This window comes from Acipenser ruthenus, chromosome 44 (assembly GCF_902713425.1).
Source record: "Acipenser ruthenus chromosome 44, fAciRut3.2 maternal haplotype, whole genome shotgun sequence".
Taxonomy (NCBI): Eukaryota; Metazoa; Chordata; class Actinopteri; order Acipenseriformes; family Acipenseridae; genus Acipenser; species Acipenser ruthenus.
In genome coordinates this window covers 9,888,976-9,908,975 of record NC_081232.1, presented here as the reverse complement: position 1 = coordinate 9,908,975, position 20,000 = coordinate 9,888,976, and the positions used below count along the sequence as shown (strand labels likewise).

At 47.4% G+C, this 20,000-nt stretch overlaps 1 protein-coding gene across 2 annotated transcripts in view; it reads left to right on the top strand.

Moving 5' to 3' along the window:
* The window catches only part of zmp:0000001082 (integrin alpha-D), a 48,111-nt gene that overhangs the window by 21,818 nt on the left and 6,293 nt on the right, over window positions 1-20,000 (top strand). For both annotated transcript variants that reach the window (XR_009311601.1, XM_059012553.1), the window contains exons 8-24: window positions 477-633; window positions 1,581-1,716; window positions 2,173-2,240; window positions 3,437-3,560; window positions 3,952-4,100; window positions 5,434-5,574; window positions 5,869-6,072; window positions 7,756-7,886; window positions 9,873-10,030; window positions 10,211-10,359; window positions 10,917-11,045; window positions 15,363-15,436; window positions 15,663-15,804; window positions 16,600-16,701; window positions 17,530-17,609; window positions 18,363-18,446; window positions 19,032-19,107. Coding sequence is in view for 1 of the 2 variants with exons in the window: in XM_059012553.1 (XP_058868536.1) it covers window positions 477-633; window positions 1,581-1,716; window positions 2,173-2,240; window positions 3,437-3,560; window positions 3,952-4,100; window positions 5,434-5,574; window positions 5,869-6,072; window positions 7,756-7,886; window positions 9,873-10,030; window positions 10,211-10,359; window positions 10,917-11,045; window positions 15,363-15,436; window positions 15,663-15,804; window positions 16,600-16,701; window positions 17,530-17,609; window positions 18,363-18,446; window positions 19,032-19,107 (2,104 nt within the window). In the remaining variant the exon portion in view is untranslated. The remainder of the gene's footprint in view (window positions 1-476; window positions 634-1,580; window positions 1,717-2,172; window positions 2,241-3,436; window positions 3,561-3,951; window positions 4,101-5,433; window positions 5,575-5,868; window positions 6,073-7,755; window positions 7,887-9,872; window positions 10,031-10,210; window positions 10,360-10,916; window positions 11,046-15,362; window positions 15,437-15,662; window positions 15,805-16,599; window positions 16,702-17,529; window positions 17,610-18,362; window positions 18,447-19,031; window positions 19,108-20,000) is intronic.

The window sequence follows — 20,000 nt, the reverse complement described above, 5'->3', positions numbered from 1 at the left end:
GACCAGCGTTTGGGCTCTAGTGCCTTCATCAGCGTTATTGAAACTAAACTGAGTCAAGCAGACCAGCGTTTGGGCTCTAGTGCCTTCATCAGCGTTATTGAAACTAAACTGAGTCAAGCAGACCAGCGTTTGGGCTCTAGTGCCTTCATCAGCGTTATTGAAACTAAACTGAGTCAAGCAGACCAGCGTTTGGGGCTCTAGTGCCTTCATCAGCGTTACTGAAACTAAACTGAGTCAAGCAGACCAGCGTTTGGGCTCTAGTGCCTTCATCAGCGTTACTGAAACTAAACTGAGTCAAGCAGACCAGCGTTTGGGTGATTTATTGTGCATCATATAAGCAGCTCATCAGCCCAGTCGCATGTATTGCGGTGTGTCGCTTAGCATAGCCTGTATACCTGCATTAGTGTGTCGTTGCATCCTTTTTAGTCAGTGCAGGGGTAGCAATTGCAAACTCTGACCGGTCTCTTGTATTGTAGGAAGACTCTCTTGTATAACTCAACAGCTGGGGCTATAGAGAACGCTGCTAAAGTTCTGGTGATAATCACAGATGGGAATCCCACAGACTATGAAGTATGGTTCGGCGATGTGGTTGGCGAATTGGATCAGAAGAACATCATTCGATATGTCATTGGGGTAAGATTATTATTATTATTATTATTATTATTATTATTATTATTATTATTATTATTATTATTATTATTATTTATTATTTATTTCTTAGCAGACGCCCTTATCCAGGGCGACTTACAATTGTTGCAAGATATCACATTATTTTTACATACAATTCCCCATTTATACAGTTGGGTTTTTACTGGAGCAATCTAGGTAAAGTACCTTGCTCAAGGGTACAGCAGCAGTGTCCCCACCGGGATTTGAACCCACAACCCTCCGGTCAAGAGTCCAGAGCCCTATCCACTACTCCACACTGATCTGGGGGCAGTATATATTTCTTAGCAGACGCCCTTATCCAGGGCGGCTTACAATTGTTGCAAGATATCACATTATTTTTTACATACAATGACATTATTACACAGTTGCCTTCAACAAGTGTTTATTCATCATCAGAAAACTAGAAAAAAAGCAGGCAGTAAAACACGCCTGTGTTTTATTAAAAAAAAAATCTATAGGGCTCCCGAGTGGCGCATCCAGTAAAGGCGCTCCTCGCAGGATGTGCCCTATAGCCTGGAGATCGCAGGTTCGAATCCTGTGGCTCTGCAGCGGAGCCGCCAGATCTGTGTTGTCCTCCGGCACTATAGGTCTGGTAGCATTGCTGTGGATCTGCAGTGCGAAAAATGACGGCTTGGAAGGAGCACGTTTCGGAGGACGCGTGTTTCAGCCTCCGTTTCCTGAGTCGGCAGGGGGGGGGGTTGCGAGCGGTGAGCCGGGGATACAGATAATAATTGGGCATGCTAAATTGGGGTGAAAACCGGGGTAAAAATAATTGGCAAAAGCCTCAAGTGAAATAATAATAATAATAATCTTGGTATACTTAAAAACACAGAGAGCTTTAAAAGGGGGGGGGGGGGGGACTGATTAAACGTATAGGGGGGGTAATCAGTGTTTGTTTTTTTCCTTTATAGATCGGTAACCTACAGCTCGATGGGCTGAAAAAGCTCGCCTCACAACCCAAGGATAAGAACACGTTCTATATTCAGAATTACGCTGGGCTGAAGGGGATCCTTGACAATCTGCAAGGGAAGATCTACAGCATCGAAGGTGTGTGGCTCAGTGGTTTATCGCGCTGTGTCAGTGGTGTGTGGCTCAGCGGTTTATCTCGCTGTGTCAGTGGTGTGTGGCTCAGGGTTTTAACACGCCAACATGTCAGTGGGATTCTGAGTTCTCTTCTGCCTCACCTGCTACTCCGAAACAAAATCATTTCAGACAGTTTGAGCGACCTGTTGGCTTAGAGGAGGGGGCAGTGCACAGCAGCTGGGTTGAATATTGTGAAATAGTTGTCATTATTATGAATATTATGATTATTATGATAGTTATGATTATAATGAATACTGGTGTTCGTATTATTTTAATTATGATTAATTCTGCACACGTGCACAGTTGAATAGTGTAAATATATGTTTGTTGTTGTGGTTGTGGTTGAATTCTGAGTCGGTCCGATCTCCAGTCCGCAGGCTCACACAGTCTGTCCGTTTTTCTTTTCCCTGTTTTATCCAGGATCCGGAAACGATCGCTCTTTTGTGAAGGAGTTGTCTCAGAGTGGCTTTAGCGCCACCTTCTCAAAGGTGAGTTTCGCTCCTACCCAGAGCTCCAGGTACAAAGAAACCAGTTGACCTGCTGTGCCCCTGCCTGCAAGCTGAGGTCCTCCCTCTCTGGCCTGCTTGTTATCCCCAAACAAAAGCGCCCCACACTCAGAGAGAACGCTCGTTCAGCTTCGTGACCCCGACTCTCTGGAACTCTCTCCCGGCTTCAGTGTGTGACGCTCCCACCGTCGCTCGCTTCAAATCAGCTCTCAACACCCGCCTGTTCTCTCTCGCTTTCCATGCTCTTCAAGCCTGATATCTGCTATTGCCAGCGCCCCTGGATGAGAGGCAAACCAGCTTCCAATCAGCTTTCTAAAACTCTGTGTGCCTTTTAATTACTGGCCACATGAAGTGCTGTACTGTGATATATTAGGGCAGCAGTGTGGAGTAGTGGTTAGGGCTCTGGACTCTTGACCGGAGGGTCGTGGGTTCAATCCCAGGTGGGGGGGACACTGCTGCTGTACCCTTGAGCAAGGTACTTTACCTAGATTGCTCCAGTAAAAACCCAACTGTATAAATGGGGAATTGTATGTAAAATAATGTGATATCTTGTAACAATTGTAAGTCGCCCTGGATAAGGGCGTCTGCTAAGAAATAAATAATAATATATTAGAATACAGCAAGGGCTCCCTCTGCTGGTCTCAGTAGGAAGCACAGGTCTAGAATAATTGCTGCTTTAGAAATGACTCGGTCAATGTTGACTTCAAAACAGGAAAAACTGTCCTTCCCTCACCTTTACAATCTGTTTTCCTCTTGTCATTTTCTGAACCAAAGTTGTAAAGGCGAGGGGAGGATGGCTTTTTTTTTCTTGTTTTGAGCCATTTCCAATGTTTCTTCAAGGCAATTGAGAGGATGAGTTTCAGCCCTGTGTGAAGTATTATTATTATTATTATTATTATTATTATTATTTATTAGCAGACGCCCTTATCCAGGGCGACTTACAATTGTTACAAGATATCACATTATTTTTACATACAATTCCCCATTTATACAGTTGGGTTTTTACTGGAGCAATCTAGGTAAAGTACCTTGCTCAAGGGTACAGCAGCAGTGTCCCCCCCACCTGGGATTGAACCCACGACCCTCCGGTCAAGAGTCCAGAGCCCTAACCACTACTCCACACTGCTGCCCCTGCCGCTGAGCTGGGCTTTTGACACACGTCTTTGTTTTCCCTGCAGGACTCTCTCATACTGGGAGCAGTGGGGTTCAATTACTGGATGGGGGCCATCATTCAGGTTGAACCAAGTCAACGGGAGAAAATCCACATCTCGCCCTCACAGCTCTCCAATGACTCCTACCTCGGTAAGAACCTCTTACCTGATTTGGGTTTCAGGGTTTTGCTATTAGTTAATGTGTCTATTTAAACTAGTGAAACCAGGACTGGATCACACTGCTGTGCAGCGGGAGTCTGATTCCCAGCACTGTGATGATAACCAGCATTATTATTACAGGGCTGGGAATCAGACTCCTATTACACAGCAGTGTGATCCATTCCAGGTTTTACTACCAGCTTGATCAGCCCCCAGTGTGTCTAGGTAACAAGCGCAGGTGTGTCTGATTATTAAACTCCTAGTGAAACCAGGACTGGATCACACTGCTGTGCAACAGGAGTCTGATTCCCATCCCTGTGATGATAACCAGCATGGATTATATATAGAGAGATATAAGCTATGGTGTTGCTTTAATTTCCTAGGGTACTCAGTCACCACTGGTAGCCTTGGCAACAGAACCCTGTATATCGCTGGAGCTCCAAGGCACAATCACAAAGGCAGAGTGGAGGTATTCCAGAGCACAGCCACTAGGGGGCAGTGGAGCCAGAAACAGAGCATTGATGGAGAGCAGGTGAGCGCTGACCATCTTTAAAATCCATTCTCTCACCTCTTATTAGCTTTATTAACAGGATCACTGACCCCTCCCTTTAAAGGAGCGCTGACCATCTTTAAAATCCATTCTCTCACCTCTTATTAGCTTTATTAACAGGATCACTGGCCCCTCCCTTTAAAGGAGCGCTGACCATCTTTAAAATCCATTCTCTCACCTCTTATTAGCTTTATTAACATGATCACTGGCCCCTCCCTTTAAAGGAGCGCTGACCATCTTTAAAATCCATTCTCTCACCTCTTATTAGCTTTATTAACAGGATCACTGGCCCCTCCCTTTAAAGGAGCGCTGACCATCTTTAAAATCCATTCTCTCACCTCTTATTAGCTTTATTAACATGATCACTGACCCCTGCCTTTAAAGGAGCGCTGACCATCTTTAAAATCCATTCTCTCACCTCTTATTAGCTTTATTAACATGATCACCGGCCCCTCCCTTTAAAGGAGCGCTGACCATCTTTAAAATCCATTCTCTCACCTCTTATTAGCTTTATTAACAGGATCACTGACCCCTCCCTTTAAAGGAGCGCTGACCATCTTTAAAACCCATTCTCTCACCTCTTATTAGCTTTATTAACAGGATCACTGACCCCTCCCTTTAAAGGAGCGCTGACCATCTTTAAAATCCATTCTCTCACCTCTTATTAGCTTTATTAACATGATCACTGGCCGCTCCCGTTAAAGGAGCGCTGACCATCTTTAAAATCCATTCTCTCACCTCTTATTAGCTTTATTAACATGATCACTGGCCCCTCTCTTTAAAGGAGCGCTGACCATCTTTAAAATCCATTCTCTCACCTCTTATTAGCTTTATTAACAGTATCACCGGCCCCTCCCTTTAAAGGAGCGCTGACCATCTTTAAAATCCATTCTCTCGCCTCTTATTAGCTTTATTAACATGATCACTGGCCGCTCCCTTTAAAGGAGCGCTGACCATCTTTAAAATCCATTCTCTCACCTCTTATTAGCTTTATTAACATGATCACTGGCCCCTCTCTTTAAAGGAGCGCTGACCATCTTTAAAACCCATTCTCTCACCTCTTATTAGCTTTATTAACATGATCACCGGCCCCTCCCTTTAAAGGAGCGCTGACCATCTTTAAAATCCATTCTCTCACCTCTTATTAGCTTTATTAACAGGATCACTGACCCCTACTTTTAAAGGCGCACTGACCATCTTTAAAAATCCATTCTCTTATTGGCTTTAGTAACACATTTGCTAATAAAGCACAGCGTTTGTTTGGGGTTTTGGGGTGTTCTGGTTTGGGGTGTCTGTAATCCCCCTCTTTTTGCAGATCGGCTCCTATTTTGGGGGTGAGGTGTGTGCTGTGGATTTGAATGGGGACGGCGATACCGACATTCTCCTGGTGGGGGCGCCCTTGTACCACAAACAGGAGCTTGGGGGGCTGGTGTACACCTACACTCTCAGTGCAGAGGTGAGAAAAGCAGCAGGGTGTTATATCAGTGTTATATCAGTGTTATATCAGTGCGGTCCCGCCAGCATTGCCCTGGGTACAGCACAGCTCCCAAGCAGCTGGTAAAGCGAGGAAGTTAATTGCCATTGATTGTAAAGGTGGGGGAAGGACAGCATTTCCTGTTTTGAAATCAACATGTTACTGGACGGATTTATTGAACACCTGCTGATTTGTTAAATAAATGCTTCTTAAAGCCAATTAAGAGTATCATCACGCCCTTAAATCTCAACTCCTCTCTCTCTCTCTCTCTCTCAGGGCTCCTTCTCCCCAGCCGTCACACTCTCGGGGTCCCCCGGGTTCCCCCTCTCTCGGTTTGGCACTGCGGTCTCGGCAGTGGGAGATCTGGATGGAGACCGGCTGACGGACATCGCTGTGGGGGCGCCCCTGGAGAACATGGGGAGTGGGGGGCTGTACATCTTCCAGGGGTTACAGAGTGGAGTGAACCCCAACTATACACAGGTGAGAGAGGGGGGTGAGTGGGAGTGTGTGGGAGAGAGAGGAGAGGAGAGAGTGGAGAGAGGAGAGAGAGAGAGGAGGAGAGGAGAGAGAGGGAGAGGTAGGGAGAGGAGAGGAGAGAGAGAGGAGGAGGAGAGAGAGAGAGGAGAGAGAGAGAGGAGGAGAGAGGAGAGGAGTGAGATCCGCAGTCCTACCACCACACTGCACTGCGGAGCTGCTCACAGCCCCCACAAGAGAATCCCCTCAGTAGAATGGTACTGAAGCTCAGCCAAATAAGTCAAATTAATACCAGCGAGCTTCAGAACACCACCAACAAAAAACTCCCAGCACAAAAAATGAAACAAATTCATCTAAATCTGGAAAACAATTATAAAGTACATTGGAATAACGAAATTGAATCACACAATAAATTACAATGCTATCTGGCCCTAAAAAAAGAATTTACCCTGGCAGAATATCTGGTCTGGGTCAAAAACACAAAACATAGACAGATCCTGACCAAGTACAGACTCAGTGACCACAGCCTGGCCATCGAAACTGGCCGGCACAAAAAAACCTGGATTGCCAAAGAAAAAAGGCTGTGCGGTCACTGTGATCTGAGAGAGGTAGAAACAGAAATGCACTTCCTGTTGTCCTGCTCAAAATACACAGAGATACGGGAGAGATATATCCCCCAATTCAAAAAACAATTGGCAGAGTTTAACCTCCTCTCCAATTCTAGTAAAATCCCCATCCTTCTAGGAGAGGAGGAGCGAACTGCAAATCTAGCAGCACAGTATGTGTCTGCCTGCCACAACCTGAGGGACAGTGTGTGACACCCTGCATACACGACCAGGGGGTACTGGTGATGAGGAGGGAGGGAGGGAGGGAGGGAGGGAGGGTGGAAAGAGGGAGGGAGGGAGGGAGGGAGGGAGGGAGGTAGTTATATTGTTCAAAGGTAAGGGAACAATGGTTTTTGGTGTTTGTTATGTTCTGTAATTGTGTTTCTGTTTTATTATTTCTGTTTTGTATTATAAAAGCTTTGGCAATACCTGAGCGCTCTCGTCATGCCAATAAAGCATTTTGAATTTGAATTTGAATTTGAATTTGAGAGGGAGAGGGAGGGAGGGGAGAGGAGGAGAGAGAGGAGAGAGAGGGAGAGGAGAGAGAGGGAGAGGGAGGGGAGAGGAGGAGAGAGAGGAGAGAGAGGGAGAGGAGAGAGGGGGGAGAGGGAGGGAGGGGAGAGGAGAGAGAAGAGGAGAGAGAGAGGGAGGTAGGGGAGAGGAGAGAGAGAGGAGAGGAGAGAGAGAGGAGGAGAGAGGAGAGATGGAGAGGGAGGGAGGGGAGAGGAGAGAGAGGAGAGAGAGAGGGAGGGAGAGGAGAGGAGAGAGAGGAGAGAGGGAGAGAGGAGAGAGGAGAGAGAGGAGAGGGAGAGAGAAAGAGGCTTGATGGGAGAGGGATGCTGGGTAAAGGGAGGTGAGAGAAGAGAGAGAGAGGAAGGGAGGGAGGGAGAGAGCGAGATCGTCTATTTAAAGTTTGCTCTGTCCATCCGCTTAGCCACTCCCCCCCCTTCCTGTACTGTTCGTTCTGAAACGCTCAGAATGTCTCTCCCCTGTCCCCTCCCCTCAGATCGCAGTAATCTCTGTGTCTCTCCCCTGTCCCCTCCCCTCAGATCGCAGTAATCTCTGTGTCTCTCTCCTGTCCCAGCACATCACAGGTTGGACAATGTCCCCTCGGCTGCAGTATTTTGGACAGTCCATCCACGGGGTGATGGACATGAATGGGGACGAGCTGACGGACATCGCTGTGGGGTCCCTGGGGCGCGTGGTGCTGCTCAGGTGAGGAGCGGAGAGTCATCGCGATGTTTCACCGCTGCCCTGGTTCCTGTCCTGTTGTGTTTGTCACTGAATTTCTTTCAGTATTTCTGTAGTCATTTCTGTCATTTTTTGCAGTTTTCCTCCCATGCTTTTCCCTTGCTCATACTGTGCATTTACTTTGGTGTTTAATATGCTTTACCAGACCTCTCTGTGCTTTACAATGCTTCCCTATGCTTTACCAGACCTCTCTGTGCTTTACAATGCTTCCCTATGCTTTACCAGACCTCTCTGTGCTTTACAATGCTTCCCTATGCTTTACCAGACCTCTCTGTGCTTTACAATGCTTCCCTATGCTTTACCAGACCTCTCTGTGCTTTACAATGCTTCCCTATGCTTTACCAGACCTCTCTGTGCTTTACAATGCTTCCCTATGCTTTACCACACCTCTCTGTGCTTTACAATGCTTCCCGATGCTTTACCAGACCTCTCTGTGCTTTACAATGTTTCCCTATGCTTTACCTCACCTCTCTGTGCTTTACAATGCTTCCTTATGCTTTACCAGACCTCTCTGTGCTTTACAATGTTTCCCTATGCTTTACCAGACCTCTCTGTGCTTTACAATGTTTCCCTATGCTTTACCTCACCTCTCTGTGCTTTACAATGCTTCCTTATGCTTTACCAGACCTCTCTGTGCTTTACAATGCTCCCCTATGCTTTACCAGACCTCTCTGTGCTTTACAATGCTTCCCTATGCTTTACCAGACCTCTCTGTGCTTTACAATGCTTCCCTATGCTTTACCAGACCTCTCTGTGCTTTACAATGCTTCCTTATGCTTTACCAGACCTCTCTGTGCTTTACAATGTTTCCCTATGCTTTAGCAGACCTCTCTGTGCTTTACAATGCTTCCCTATGCTTTAGCAGACCTCTCTGTGCTTTTCAATGCTTCCCTATGCTTTACCAGACCTCTCTGTGCTTTACAATGCTTCCCTATGCTTTACCAGACCTCTCTGTGCTTTACAATGCTTCCCTATGCTTTACCAGACCTCTCTGTGCTTTACAATGCTTCCCTATGCTTTACCAGACCTCTCTGTGCTTTACAATGCTTCCCTATGCTTTACCAGACCTCTCTGTGCTTTACAGTGCTTCCCTATGCTTTACCAGACCTCTCTGTGCTTTACAATGCTTCCCTATGCTTTACCAGACCTCTCTGTGCTTTACAATGCTTCCCTATGCTTTACCAGACCTCTCTGTGCTTTACAATGCTTCCCTATGCTTTACCAGACCTCTCTGTGCTTTACAATGCTTCCCTATGCTTTCACTGTGCTTTATTACACAACTTTTACATGGTCTGTGTGTACCAGTATTTGAGTACTGAATAATAAAGCATTCTCTTGTGTTGCAACAGATAACACCCACCATAAAAAAACCACTGGAGAGTTACACCCTTCCTCTTCCCTTTGCAATCAGATAAAATCCTCAGATTGTGTCCTTGCTGATTCACTGTGATCCTTAAAGATTTCTGTTTGGATGCCTCTCTCAATTCAATTCAATTCAATTCAATGGTGCTTTATTGGCATGACTTACAATAGCAGGTGTTTCCAAAGAAATTATGCAATACATACATGTATATATACAATGCATCATGAATATATATATATATATATATATATATATATATATATATATATATATATATATAAACAAACTGATTTATAAAGTACAGTAAAAAAGTGATAAAATTGATGGGAAAATAGTACTGTTAATGATTAAATAAATAAATAATCAAAGAAAATAATTAAAAATAATTAATTCACTCTCTCTCTCTCTCTCTGTGCCTGTTTGTTTGCCTTCCTGTCTGTCTGCCTCTCTCTCTCTCTCTCTCTCTCTCTCTCTCTCTCTCTCTCTCACTCTCTCTCTCTCTCTCTCTGTCTGTCTGTCTGTCTCAGTGTCTGTCTGTCTCTCTGTCTGGATGCAGTTCTAAATTGAACTCTGCTTCCTCCCCCCAGGTCTAGACCAGTCCTGGATGTTGCTGCTGAGATCTCGTTCCACCCCTCTGAGATTTCAATGGATCTTTTCGACTGCCTGGCCAAAGAGACCCGGATCCACACTGTGAGCGACATGTCAGTCTGCATCAAGGTGTCCAAACTTACCAGAGACAGCTTGGGTGAGTCAGAGGAACAGCACTGAACACAGCGATTATTAACCACAATGAGACCCTGAGCGAGCCGTCTGGAGGAAGGGAGGTCTGTCTGTCCAGCCATGGGGTCCCAGAGGCTTAATTTCTCTCTCTCTCTCTCTCTCTCTCTCTCTCTCTCTCTCTCTCTCTCTCTCTCTCTCTCTGCAGAAACCCATCTCAACCTCTCCTACCAGATTGAGTTGGATAGTTTGAGACAGAGATTCAGGGCAGATTTTGGAGATGAAAAAAGAACGATGCAGACCAGCATCTACCTGCCTCTGGGAAAGACATGCATGACCTATCCCATCAAAATGAAGGTACGAAACCCTGTAATGTGACGGCTAATACTGGACCCCCATTGCTTCATACAGAACCACACAGCACTGCCCCCTGCCTTTAAAGGAGCGCTGACCATCTTTAAAATCCATTCTCTCACCTCTTATTAGCTTTATTAACATGATCACTGACCCCTCCATTTAAAGGAGCGCTGACCATCTTTAAAATCCATTCTCTCACCTCTTATTAGCTTTATTAACATGATCACTGACCCCTCCATTTAAAGGAGCGCTGACCATCTTTAAAATCCATTCTCTCACCTCTTATTAGCTTTATTAACAGGATCACTGCCCCCTCCCTTTAAAGGAGCGCTGACCATCTTTAAAATCCATTCTCTCACCTCTTATTAGCTTTATTAACAGGATCACTGCCCCCTCCATTTAAAGGACTGCTGACCATCTTTAAAATCCATTCTTCCTTGGTTTCTGATTGCTTACATATGTTAGTTTAAACTCACTACCACTGAGTGTACACATCCTCTCTCTCTCTCTGTCTCTCTGTCTCTCTGTCTCTCTCTCTCTCTCTCTGTCTGTTTCAGAATTGCGTTGAAGACAACTTCTCTCCTATTAAAATCAAGATGTCTCTTTCGCAAATTGAGGAAAACAGCACAGACCACCGTGTTACCCCCATACTGAATCGAATGAGCAAGACCATCACATTGGCTGAGGTAAGCAGTGTTGAGTGGAGATCTCTTTCCTATAGACCTCTATACAGCTCTGCAGTGTTGAGAGCTCTTTCCTATAGACCTCTATACAGCTCTGCAGTGTTGAGAGTGGAGTTCTCTTTCCTATAGACCTCTATACAGCTCTGCAGTGTTGAGAGCTCTTTCCTATAGAGCTCTATACAGCTCTGCAGTGTTGAGAGTGGAGTTCTCTTTCCTATAGTCCTCTATACAGCTCTGCAGTGTTGAGATCTCTTTCCTATAGTCCTCTATACAGCTCTGCAGTGTTGAGATATCTTTCCTATAGACCTCTATACAGCTCTGCAGTGTTGAGATCTCTTTCCTATAGTCCTCTATACAGCTCTGCAGTGTTGAGATATCTTTCCTATAGACCTCTATACAGCTCTGCAGTGTTGAGAGCTCTTTCCTATAGACCTCTATACAGCTCTGCAGTGTTGAGAGCTCTTTCCTATAGACCTCTATACAGCTCTGCAGTGTTGAGAGCTCTTTCCTATAGAGCTCTATACAGCTCTGCAGTGTTGAGAGTGGAGTTCTCTTTCCTATAGTCCTCTATACAGCTCTGCAGTGTTGAGATCTCTTTCCTATAGTCCTCTATACAGCTCTGCAGTGTTGAGATATCTTTCCTATAGACCTCTATACAGCTCTGCAGTGTTGAGATATCTTTCCTATAGACCTCTATACAGCTCTGCAGTGTTGAGAGCTCTTTCCTATAGTCCTCTATACAGCTCTGCAGTGTTGAGAGCTCTTTCCTATAGACCTCTATACAGCTCTGCAGTGTTGAGAGCTCTTTCCTATAGTCCTCTATACAGCTCTGCAGTGTTGAGAGCTCTTTCCTATAGACCTCTATACAGCTCTGCAGTGTTGAGAGCTCTTTCCTATAGAGCTCGTGTGACAAAGACGGCCGGAGTGGGTGGCGTCAGACCAGAAACAGGAACACAACAAACAGAGATTTGGGTTTAAGCTGGGCGCGTGATTGCGCTCAGCATTTAATACAGAAAATAAAAAGGTTGTAACAAAAACACGGGACACGGCACTTGCGCCAAAATAAACAGACATACAAAACGACGAACCACTAAACAGACGGTGCAGGACAGACGAACAAACACGGTGAGTGAAAACACTTATCTTTACGATTTTACTTTACTTTTACTTTATAATACCCTCCGTCTCCTAACCCGTTCTCCACTCACCGAACACCAACCTTTACACACAACACGTAACATATAACATACACAGGGGGGGGCACTTTGCCACATATACCCCCCCTTGTGCAACGCACACATGGCCTCAACGGCCACCTCCCCCCTCAGTCTCAACGTCCCGGAAGAGGGGGAAGCACAGTGTCCATGGGGGTGGCCATGGTGGGAGGTCCGGCACCCCCCAACTCTTCGTGGCCGGCAGCTCCCTCTTCCAGGGCTCCCGCCACACACTATCCTGCCGCAAACGTGCGGCTGGGGAAGCTGGTCTCCTGACCTCCCCCCCCTTCTTCATGGCTGGCATTTCCCCTCCGTGGGGCTCCGACCACACGATCTCCGGCAGCGAAACTGCTGCGAGGGGAACTGGTCTCCTGACCTCCCCCCCCTTCTTCATGGCCGGCAGCTCCCCTCCGTGGGGCTCCGGCCACAGTATAGCAACCCCAGGCGAAGCAGGACCCTCAACGACCCCAGGCGAAGCAGGATCCCTGGCGACCCCAGGCGAAGCAGGATCCCTGGCGACCCCAGGCGAAGCAGGATCCCTGGCGACCCCAGGCGACGGCAGCAGCAGCGGACCCTCGGGAGGCGACGGCAGCAGCAGCGGACCCTCGGGAGGCGACGGCAGCAGCAGCGGACCCTCGGGAGGCAGAGGCAGCTCCTGCTCCTCTCCCTCGGGTGGTGGTGGTGGAGGCAGAGGCAGCTCCTGCTCCTCTCCCTCGGGTGGTGGAGGCAGAGGCAGCTCCTGCTCCTCTCCCTCGGGTGGTGGTGGTGGAGGCAGAGGCAGCTCCTGCTCCTCTCCCTCGGGTGGTGGAGGCAGAGGAGGCTCCTGCTCCTCTCCCTCGGGTGGTGGAGGCAGAGGCAGCTCCTGCTCCTCTCCCTCGGGTGGTGGCGGTGGAGGCAGAGGCAGCTCCTGCTCCTCTCCCTCGGGTGGTGGCGGTGGAGGCAGAGGCAGCTCCTGCTCCTCTCCCTCGGGTGGTGGCGGTGGAGGCAGAGGCAGCTCCTGCTCCTCTCCCTCGGGTGGTGGCGGTGGAGGCAGAGGCAGCTCCTGCTCCTCTCCCTCGGGTGGTGGCGGTGGAGGCAGAGGCAGCTCCTGCTCCTCTGCTCCTTGCGGTGGTGGTGGCGGAGGCAGAGGCAGCTCCTGCTCCTCTGCTCCTGGAGATGGTGGTGGAGGCGCTGCCGGTTCCTCCGACAGCGGGGGTAGGGCTGGTGGCGCTGCCGGCTCCTCCGACAGCGGGGGTAGAGCTGGTGGCGGGCGTCTCCGCTGGGCTCCCTTCAGCAGCAAAAACAGCGGCTGCTGTGGAGCCTGAGCTTCACGCCCTCGTCCCTCCCAAAAAAAAATAGGGGTTTGGGCCTTCAGCTCCTCCCCTCCGGACACAGGACGCACCGACTCCTCCCTCTCGGGCCGTGGACGCACCGACTCCTCCCTCTCGGGCCGTGGACGCACCGACTCCTCCCTCTCGGGCCGTGGACGCACCGACTCCTCCCTCTTGGGCCGTGGACGCACCGACTCCTCCCTCTTGGGCCGTGGACGCACCGACTCCTCCCTCTTGGGCTGTGGACGTTCGGGCTCCTCCCACTCGGGCTGTGGACGTTCGGGCTCCTCCCACTCGGGCTGTGGACGTTCGGGCTCCTCCCACTCGGGCTGAGGACGTTCGGGCTCCTCCCACTCAGGCGCAGGACGTTCGGGCTCCTCCCACTCAGGCGCAGGACGTTCGGGCTCCTCCCACTCAGGCGCAGGACGTTCGGGCTCCTCCCACTCAGGCGCAGGACGTTCGGGCTCCTCCTCCCCTGGCTCCTGCTCTGGGCAGTCCTCGTCCTCATGCCCATATGCAATGCACATGGTGCACCACCTTGGCTCCCTCTGCTTCCTCCTCATTTTTCCCCCTCTCTGCCTCCTTCTGCTCACCTTCCTCCTTTGGGCTGGTTCCTCCTTCTCTTCCTGGAAGGGGCAGACAGCCACCGTGTGCCCATACACCCCGCAGGCAAGGCACCAACCTTGGTCCTCCAACCTGCCGAGGAGATCTTCCAGCTCACTGCAGCCGTCTCTCCAGTTCCAGCCTTCCATTTTTTTTTTTATTATTTTTATTATTTTATTTTTTTTTATTTACTTTTCCACAAAAAAAAAACTGCGGTTCCCGCTCTGGCCTGAGCCCTGGAGGCGCTGTTGTCCCGGTTCTGACACCACGTGTCACAAAGACGGCCGGAGTGGGTGGCGTCAGACCAGAAACAGGAACACAACAAACAGAGATTTGGGTTTAAGCTGGGCGCGTGATTGCGCTCAGCATTTAATACAGAAAATAAAAAGGTTGTAACAAAAACACGGGACACGGCACTTGCGCCAAAATAAACAGACATACAAAACGACGAACCACTAAACAGACGGTGCAGGACAGACGAACAAACACAGTGAGTGAAAACACTTATCTTTACGATTTTACTTTACTTTTACTTTATAATACCCTCCGTCTCCTAACCCGTTCTCCACTCACCGAACACCAACCTTTACACACAACACGTAACATATAACATACACAGGGGGGGGCACTTTGCCACAGCTCTATACAGCTCTGCAGTGTTGAGAGGGGAGTTCTCTTTCCTATAGTCCTCTATACAGCTCTGCAGTGTTGAGATCTCTTTCCTATAGTCCTCTATACAGCTCTGCAGTGTTGAGATATCTTTCCTATAGACCTCTATACAGCTCTGCAGTGTTGAGAGTGGAGTTCTCTTTCCTATAGTCCTCTATACAGCTCTGCAGTGTTGAGATCTCTTTCCTATAGACCTCTATACAGCTCTGCAGTGTTGAGATCTCTTTCCTATAGACCTCTATACAGCTCTGCAGTGTTGAGTTCTCTTTCCTATAGACCTCTATACAGCTCTGCAGTGTTGAGAGCTCTTTCCTATAGACCTCTATACAGCTCTGCAGTGTTGAGATCTCTTTCCTATAGTCCTCTATACATCTCTGCAGCATTGAGAGGGGAGTTCTCTTTCCTATAGACCTCTATACAATACAGCAGATTGCTAGTTGGTCCCTGTTTGGGCGCCACATTATATATATATATATATATATATATATATATATTCTTACAAATATCTCCTTTATATTTTTCAGATTCCTTTTGAGAAAAACTGCGGCAGAAACGGCGTGTGCATTTCGGATTTAGACGTGGCGTTCAACTTCTCTGGGTGCGTGCAAAGGGTTAACCAATCAATAACGGACTGTTCTTCAATATCACTCACATGCAGACTCCAATGAAGGCACTGGCCAGACCTGTCTGTCTGTGTCTGTCTCGCTAAGACTCTCAATGTGACAGTGATGCTGCAGAATCGATGCGACAGCTCCTGCAATGCCACTCTCTTCTCCTCCCCCTCTCTCTCTCTCACACTCTCTCTCTCTCTCTTGCTCTCTCAGCTCCTCCTCTGTGGTAGTGGGGAATAATGCTCGTCTCAATGTGACAGTGATGCTGCAAAATCGGGGCGACAGCTCCTACAACACCACCCTCCTCTTCCTCTACCCCGATGGACTGTCCTTTGCTAAGATGGTGCTCCTGCAGGTAAAAAGAACCACAGATTTCAGATTCAGATTCTTCCACACTGCCCTGGGGGATGCGATTGAAGTCCAGGGCTTGAGGGTCAAACTGGTATTTTGGAGACATAATAATAATTAATTATTAATAATTAATAATAATTAATAATGAATTAATAATTATAATCGTGAATGATAGTTCAACTGCTTTCATTTGAAGCCAGTTTCATTTAGTTTGCAAACATACAAACAAACAGCCTCCTCTTCAGCTGAAGTCGCTGCGTTGCCACGGTTGTGAGAAGCTCATTTTAACAGAATGCTGCAGATTTGCAATTTTGATATCAAGTTTGTGTTGGAATTGATTAAAAAGTGGAATGTGCTTCCATGGGCTACCAAGTGTTACCAAGGGCTAACAAGGGCGAAATGGAGATAATATTGCATAGCAGTTATTATTATTATTATTATTATTATTATTATTATTATTATTTATTTCTTAGCAGACGCCCTTATCCAGGGCGACTTACAGTCGTAAACAAAAATACATTTTGATCCATTCCTGTTTTCACTGGGAGTTTAATAATCAGACACACCTGAGCTTGTTAGCTAGACACACTGGGGGCTGATCAAGCTGGTAGTAAAACCTGGAATGGGTGACACTGCTGTGCAATAGGAGTCTGATTCCCATCTCTGCAATAATAATGCTGGTTATCATCACAGAGATGGAAATAAGACTCATGTTGCACAGCAGTGTGATCTGTTCCTGGTTGGTGAATGTTCTTGTGCTCTCTCTCTCTCTCTCTCTCTCTCTCTCTCTCTCTCTCAGTCGAACAGAAGGACTCAGGCCAGCTGCTATGGCTTGAATGTGGAGACTGTCGGACAGACTACCTGCAGCGTGAGCCCCCCCATCTTCCCTGGGAAAACCACAGTGAGGATCCTCTCGATTGCACATCCCTCCCCTCCTCTGCCTCTCTCTCTACCTCCTCTCTCTCTTCTCTCTATCTCTCCTCGCTCGCTCTCTCTCCCTCTCTTCTCCTCTCTATCCCCCTCTCTCCCCTCTTCTCCTTCTCTCTATCTCCTCTCTCTCCTCCCTCTTCCTCTCTTTCACTCGCTGCTCTCTCCTCTATCCTCTCTCTCATATATATATATAGACAGACACACAGACAGACAGATAGCTACAGTAGACAGACAGGCAGACAGATAGCTACTGTAGACAGACAGGCAGACAGATAGCTACTGTAGACAGACAGGCAGACAGACAGCTACTGTAGACAGACAGAGAGACAGATAGCTACTGTAGACACAGACAGACAGATAGCTACTGTAGACACAGACAGACAGATAGCTACTGTAGACAGACAGACAGACAGACAGACAGATAGCTACAGTAGACAGACAGAGAGACAGATAGCTACTACAGACAGACAGACAGACAGACAGCTACTGTAGACAGACAGGCAGACAGATAGCTACTGTAGACAGACAGAGAGACAGATAGCTACTGTAGACACAGACAGACAGACAGCTACTGTAGACAGACAGACAGATAGTTACTGTATACAGACAGACAGACAGACATAGCTACTGCAGACAAACAGACAGACAGATAGCTACTGGAAATCTGTGTTAAGAGTATACAATTAATTTGTATTATGAGAAGTCATTTACAATAAGAGACTGTTCAATTTGTCTGGGACCTTGTGGAACATTTTGTAGCCTCAGGAAATGAGAATGGACTGCGTTTTGGATTTTTCAGGCTGTATTCCTCAACACCTTCGACGTCTCTTCGGACAGAGAGTGGAACCACACATTGGAAATGACTGTCAGAGCGTCCAGGTGAGACACACAGAGAGAGAGAGAGAGAGAGAGAGAGAGAGAGAGAGAGAGAGAGAGAGAGAGAGAGAGAGAGAGAGACTGTGGGGGAACTTGGTCTGGACATTGTGTGTGTGTGTCTGTCTGTGTCTGTCTGTCTTTGTATCTGTCTGTCTGTCTGTCTTTGTGTGTGTGTGTGGAGGCTGTCTGTCTGTCTGTCTCTGTGTGTGTCTGTCTGTCTGTCTGTGTGTCTGTCTGTGTCTGTCTGTGTGCCTGTGTGTCTGTCTGTCTGTCTGCGCCTGTCTGTGTGTCTGTCTGTTATCTGCCTGTCTGTCTATCTGTCTATCTGTCTGTGTGCCTGTCTGTCTGTCTGTCTGTCTGTCTGTCTCTGTCTGTGTGTGCCTGTCTGTCTGTCTGTCTGTCTCTGTCTGTGTGTGCCTGTCTGTCTGTCTGTCTGTCTCTGTCTGTGTGTGCCTGTCTGTCTGTCTGTCTGTCTCTGTCTGTGTGTGCCTGTCTGTCTGTCTGTCTGTCTCTGTCTGTGTGTGTCTGTCTGTCTGTCTGTCTGTCTGTGTATCTGTCTGCGCCTACCTGTCTGTCTGTCTGTGTGTCTGTCTGTCTATCTGCCTGTCTGTGTGTCTGTCTGTGTCTATCTGTCTGTGTGTCTGTGTGTCTGTGCGACACACTTTCAAACTTGCAATGTCTTTGTGCGTTCTTTGTATTATTATTGAGTTCTTTGTATTATCATTGCGTTATTTGTATTATTATTGTGTTTTTCAGTGGCAATGGGAACGCCAGTGCTGGGAACCTATCAGTGACTCTGCATATTCCAGTGCAGTTCTCTGTCAATGTGATTGTGAAGGGGTAGGTAACATGCAGAAACAGGCTGGAAGGTTTGAAACACAACGCACACCTTTCCCTCGCCTTCTGCTTGCTGTGTCCCTCATAAAAGTTTAGCACTGTGCCAGTTTTTCCCCATTATTATTATTTATTTCTTAGCAGACGCCCTTATCCAGGGCGACTTGCAATTGTTACAAGATATCACATTATTTTTTACATACAATTCCCCATTTATACAGTTGGGTCTTTACTGGAGCAATCTAGGTAAAGTACCTTGCTCAAGGGTACAGCAGCAGTGTCCCCCACACCTGGGATTGAACCCACGACCCTCCAGTCAAGAGTCCAGAGCCCTAACCACTACTCCACACTGCTACCCAGCTAGCTCACACTAGCATCAGCTAGTGTGAACTAGCTGATGCATAGTTCACACACCCTAGTCTGTAAATTGCCTTGGATAAAGGCGTCTGATATATATATATATATGAATTCAATTTATGCATTTTAAAAAAAGCCAGAGTTTTCGAGATTAATATGAGTCTCTTCGTCAGAAAAATAACCCTGTATTGCAAATGTGAAGTCTAACTTGCTCTCTTGTTTGTCTTTTTCAAGAGTGGATTCCTCCACGCATTATCTGAACTTCTCCACGGAGCAAACCGCAGTTCAGGATATGAAACACTCCTACAAAGTGAGCAAAGATTTCACGCACAAATTTGTGTTCTGCGTTTCTGAGTCGGAGCCAGCTTTCATATTTTAAAACAATATATATATATAAAGATAATTCCTGGGTTCTTAGACTGTCCCAATAACTTACTGTGTGATGCATTAACTACTACACCCTTGAATTTGACCTGTAACGTTACCGTGAACTGCTGATCTGTCTAATTTGCTTTGACCGCAAACAAAATTCATTTGTCCTTTTTGTCAGGTTCGCTGGTCCAGTGGTTAAAGAAAAGGAGTCTTGATACCAGGAGGTTCAAATCCCGGTTCAGCCACTGACTCCCTGTGTGTGCGTGTGTGTGTGTGTGTGTGTGTGTGTGTGCGCGTGTGTGTGTGCGTGTATGCGTGTGACCCTGAGCAAGTCACTTCACCTCCTTGTGCTCCATCCTTCGGATGAGACGTAAAACAAACGAGCTCCTATTGGAAGTGACTCTGCAGCAGCAGCAGCAGCAGTTGTTGATGATGCAGAGTTCACCCCCCTAGTCTCTTCAAATCCCTTTGGATAAAAGCTAAGCTAAGCGACTCCTTGAATAATAATAATAATAATAATTTGAAACTAACAGTTTAAATGTCAGGTGCAACCACCAACTTCGCTGCGGCACACTGCCCCCTAGTGGACGCAAGAAATACATCAATTCGCGTCTAGCGCAAATGCGGTATTTATTGCATCCACTAGGGGGCAGAGTGTTGCAGGGGGTGCACACTGCCCCCTAGTGCTTTGGATAAAAGCGTCTGACGCTTCCAATAGGACCTTGTTTTGTTTCTCATCCAAAGGACGGAGCACAAGGAGGTTAAGTGACTTGCTCAGGGTCACACACACACTGTTTCTTTTACCGCTGGGCCCAGCAAGCCTCCTTTTTT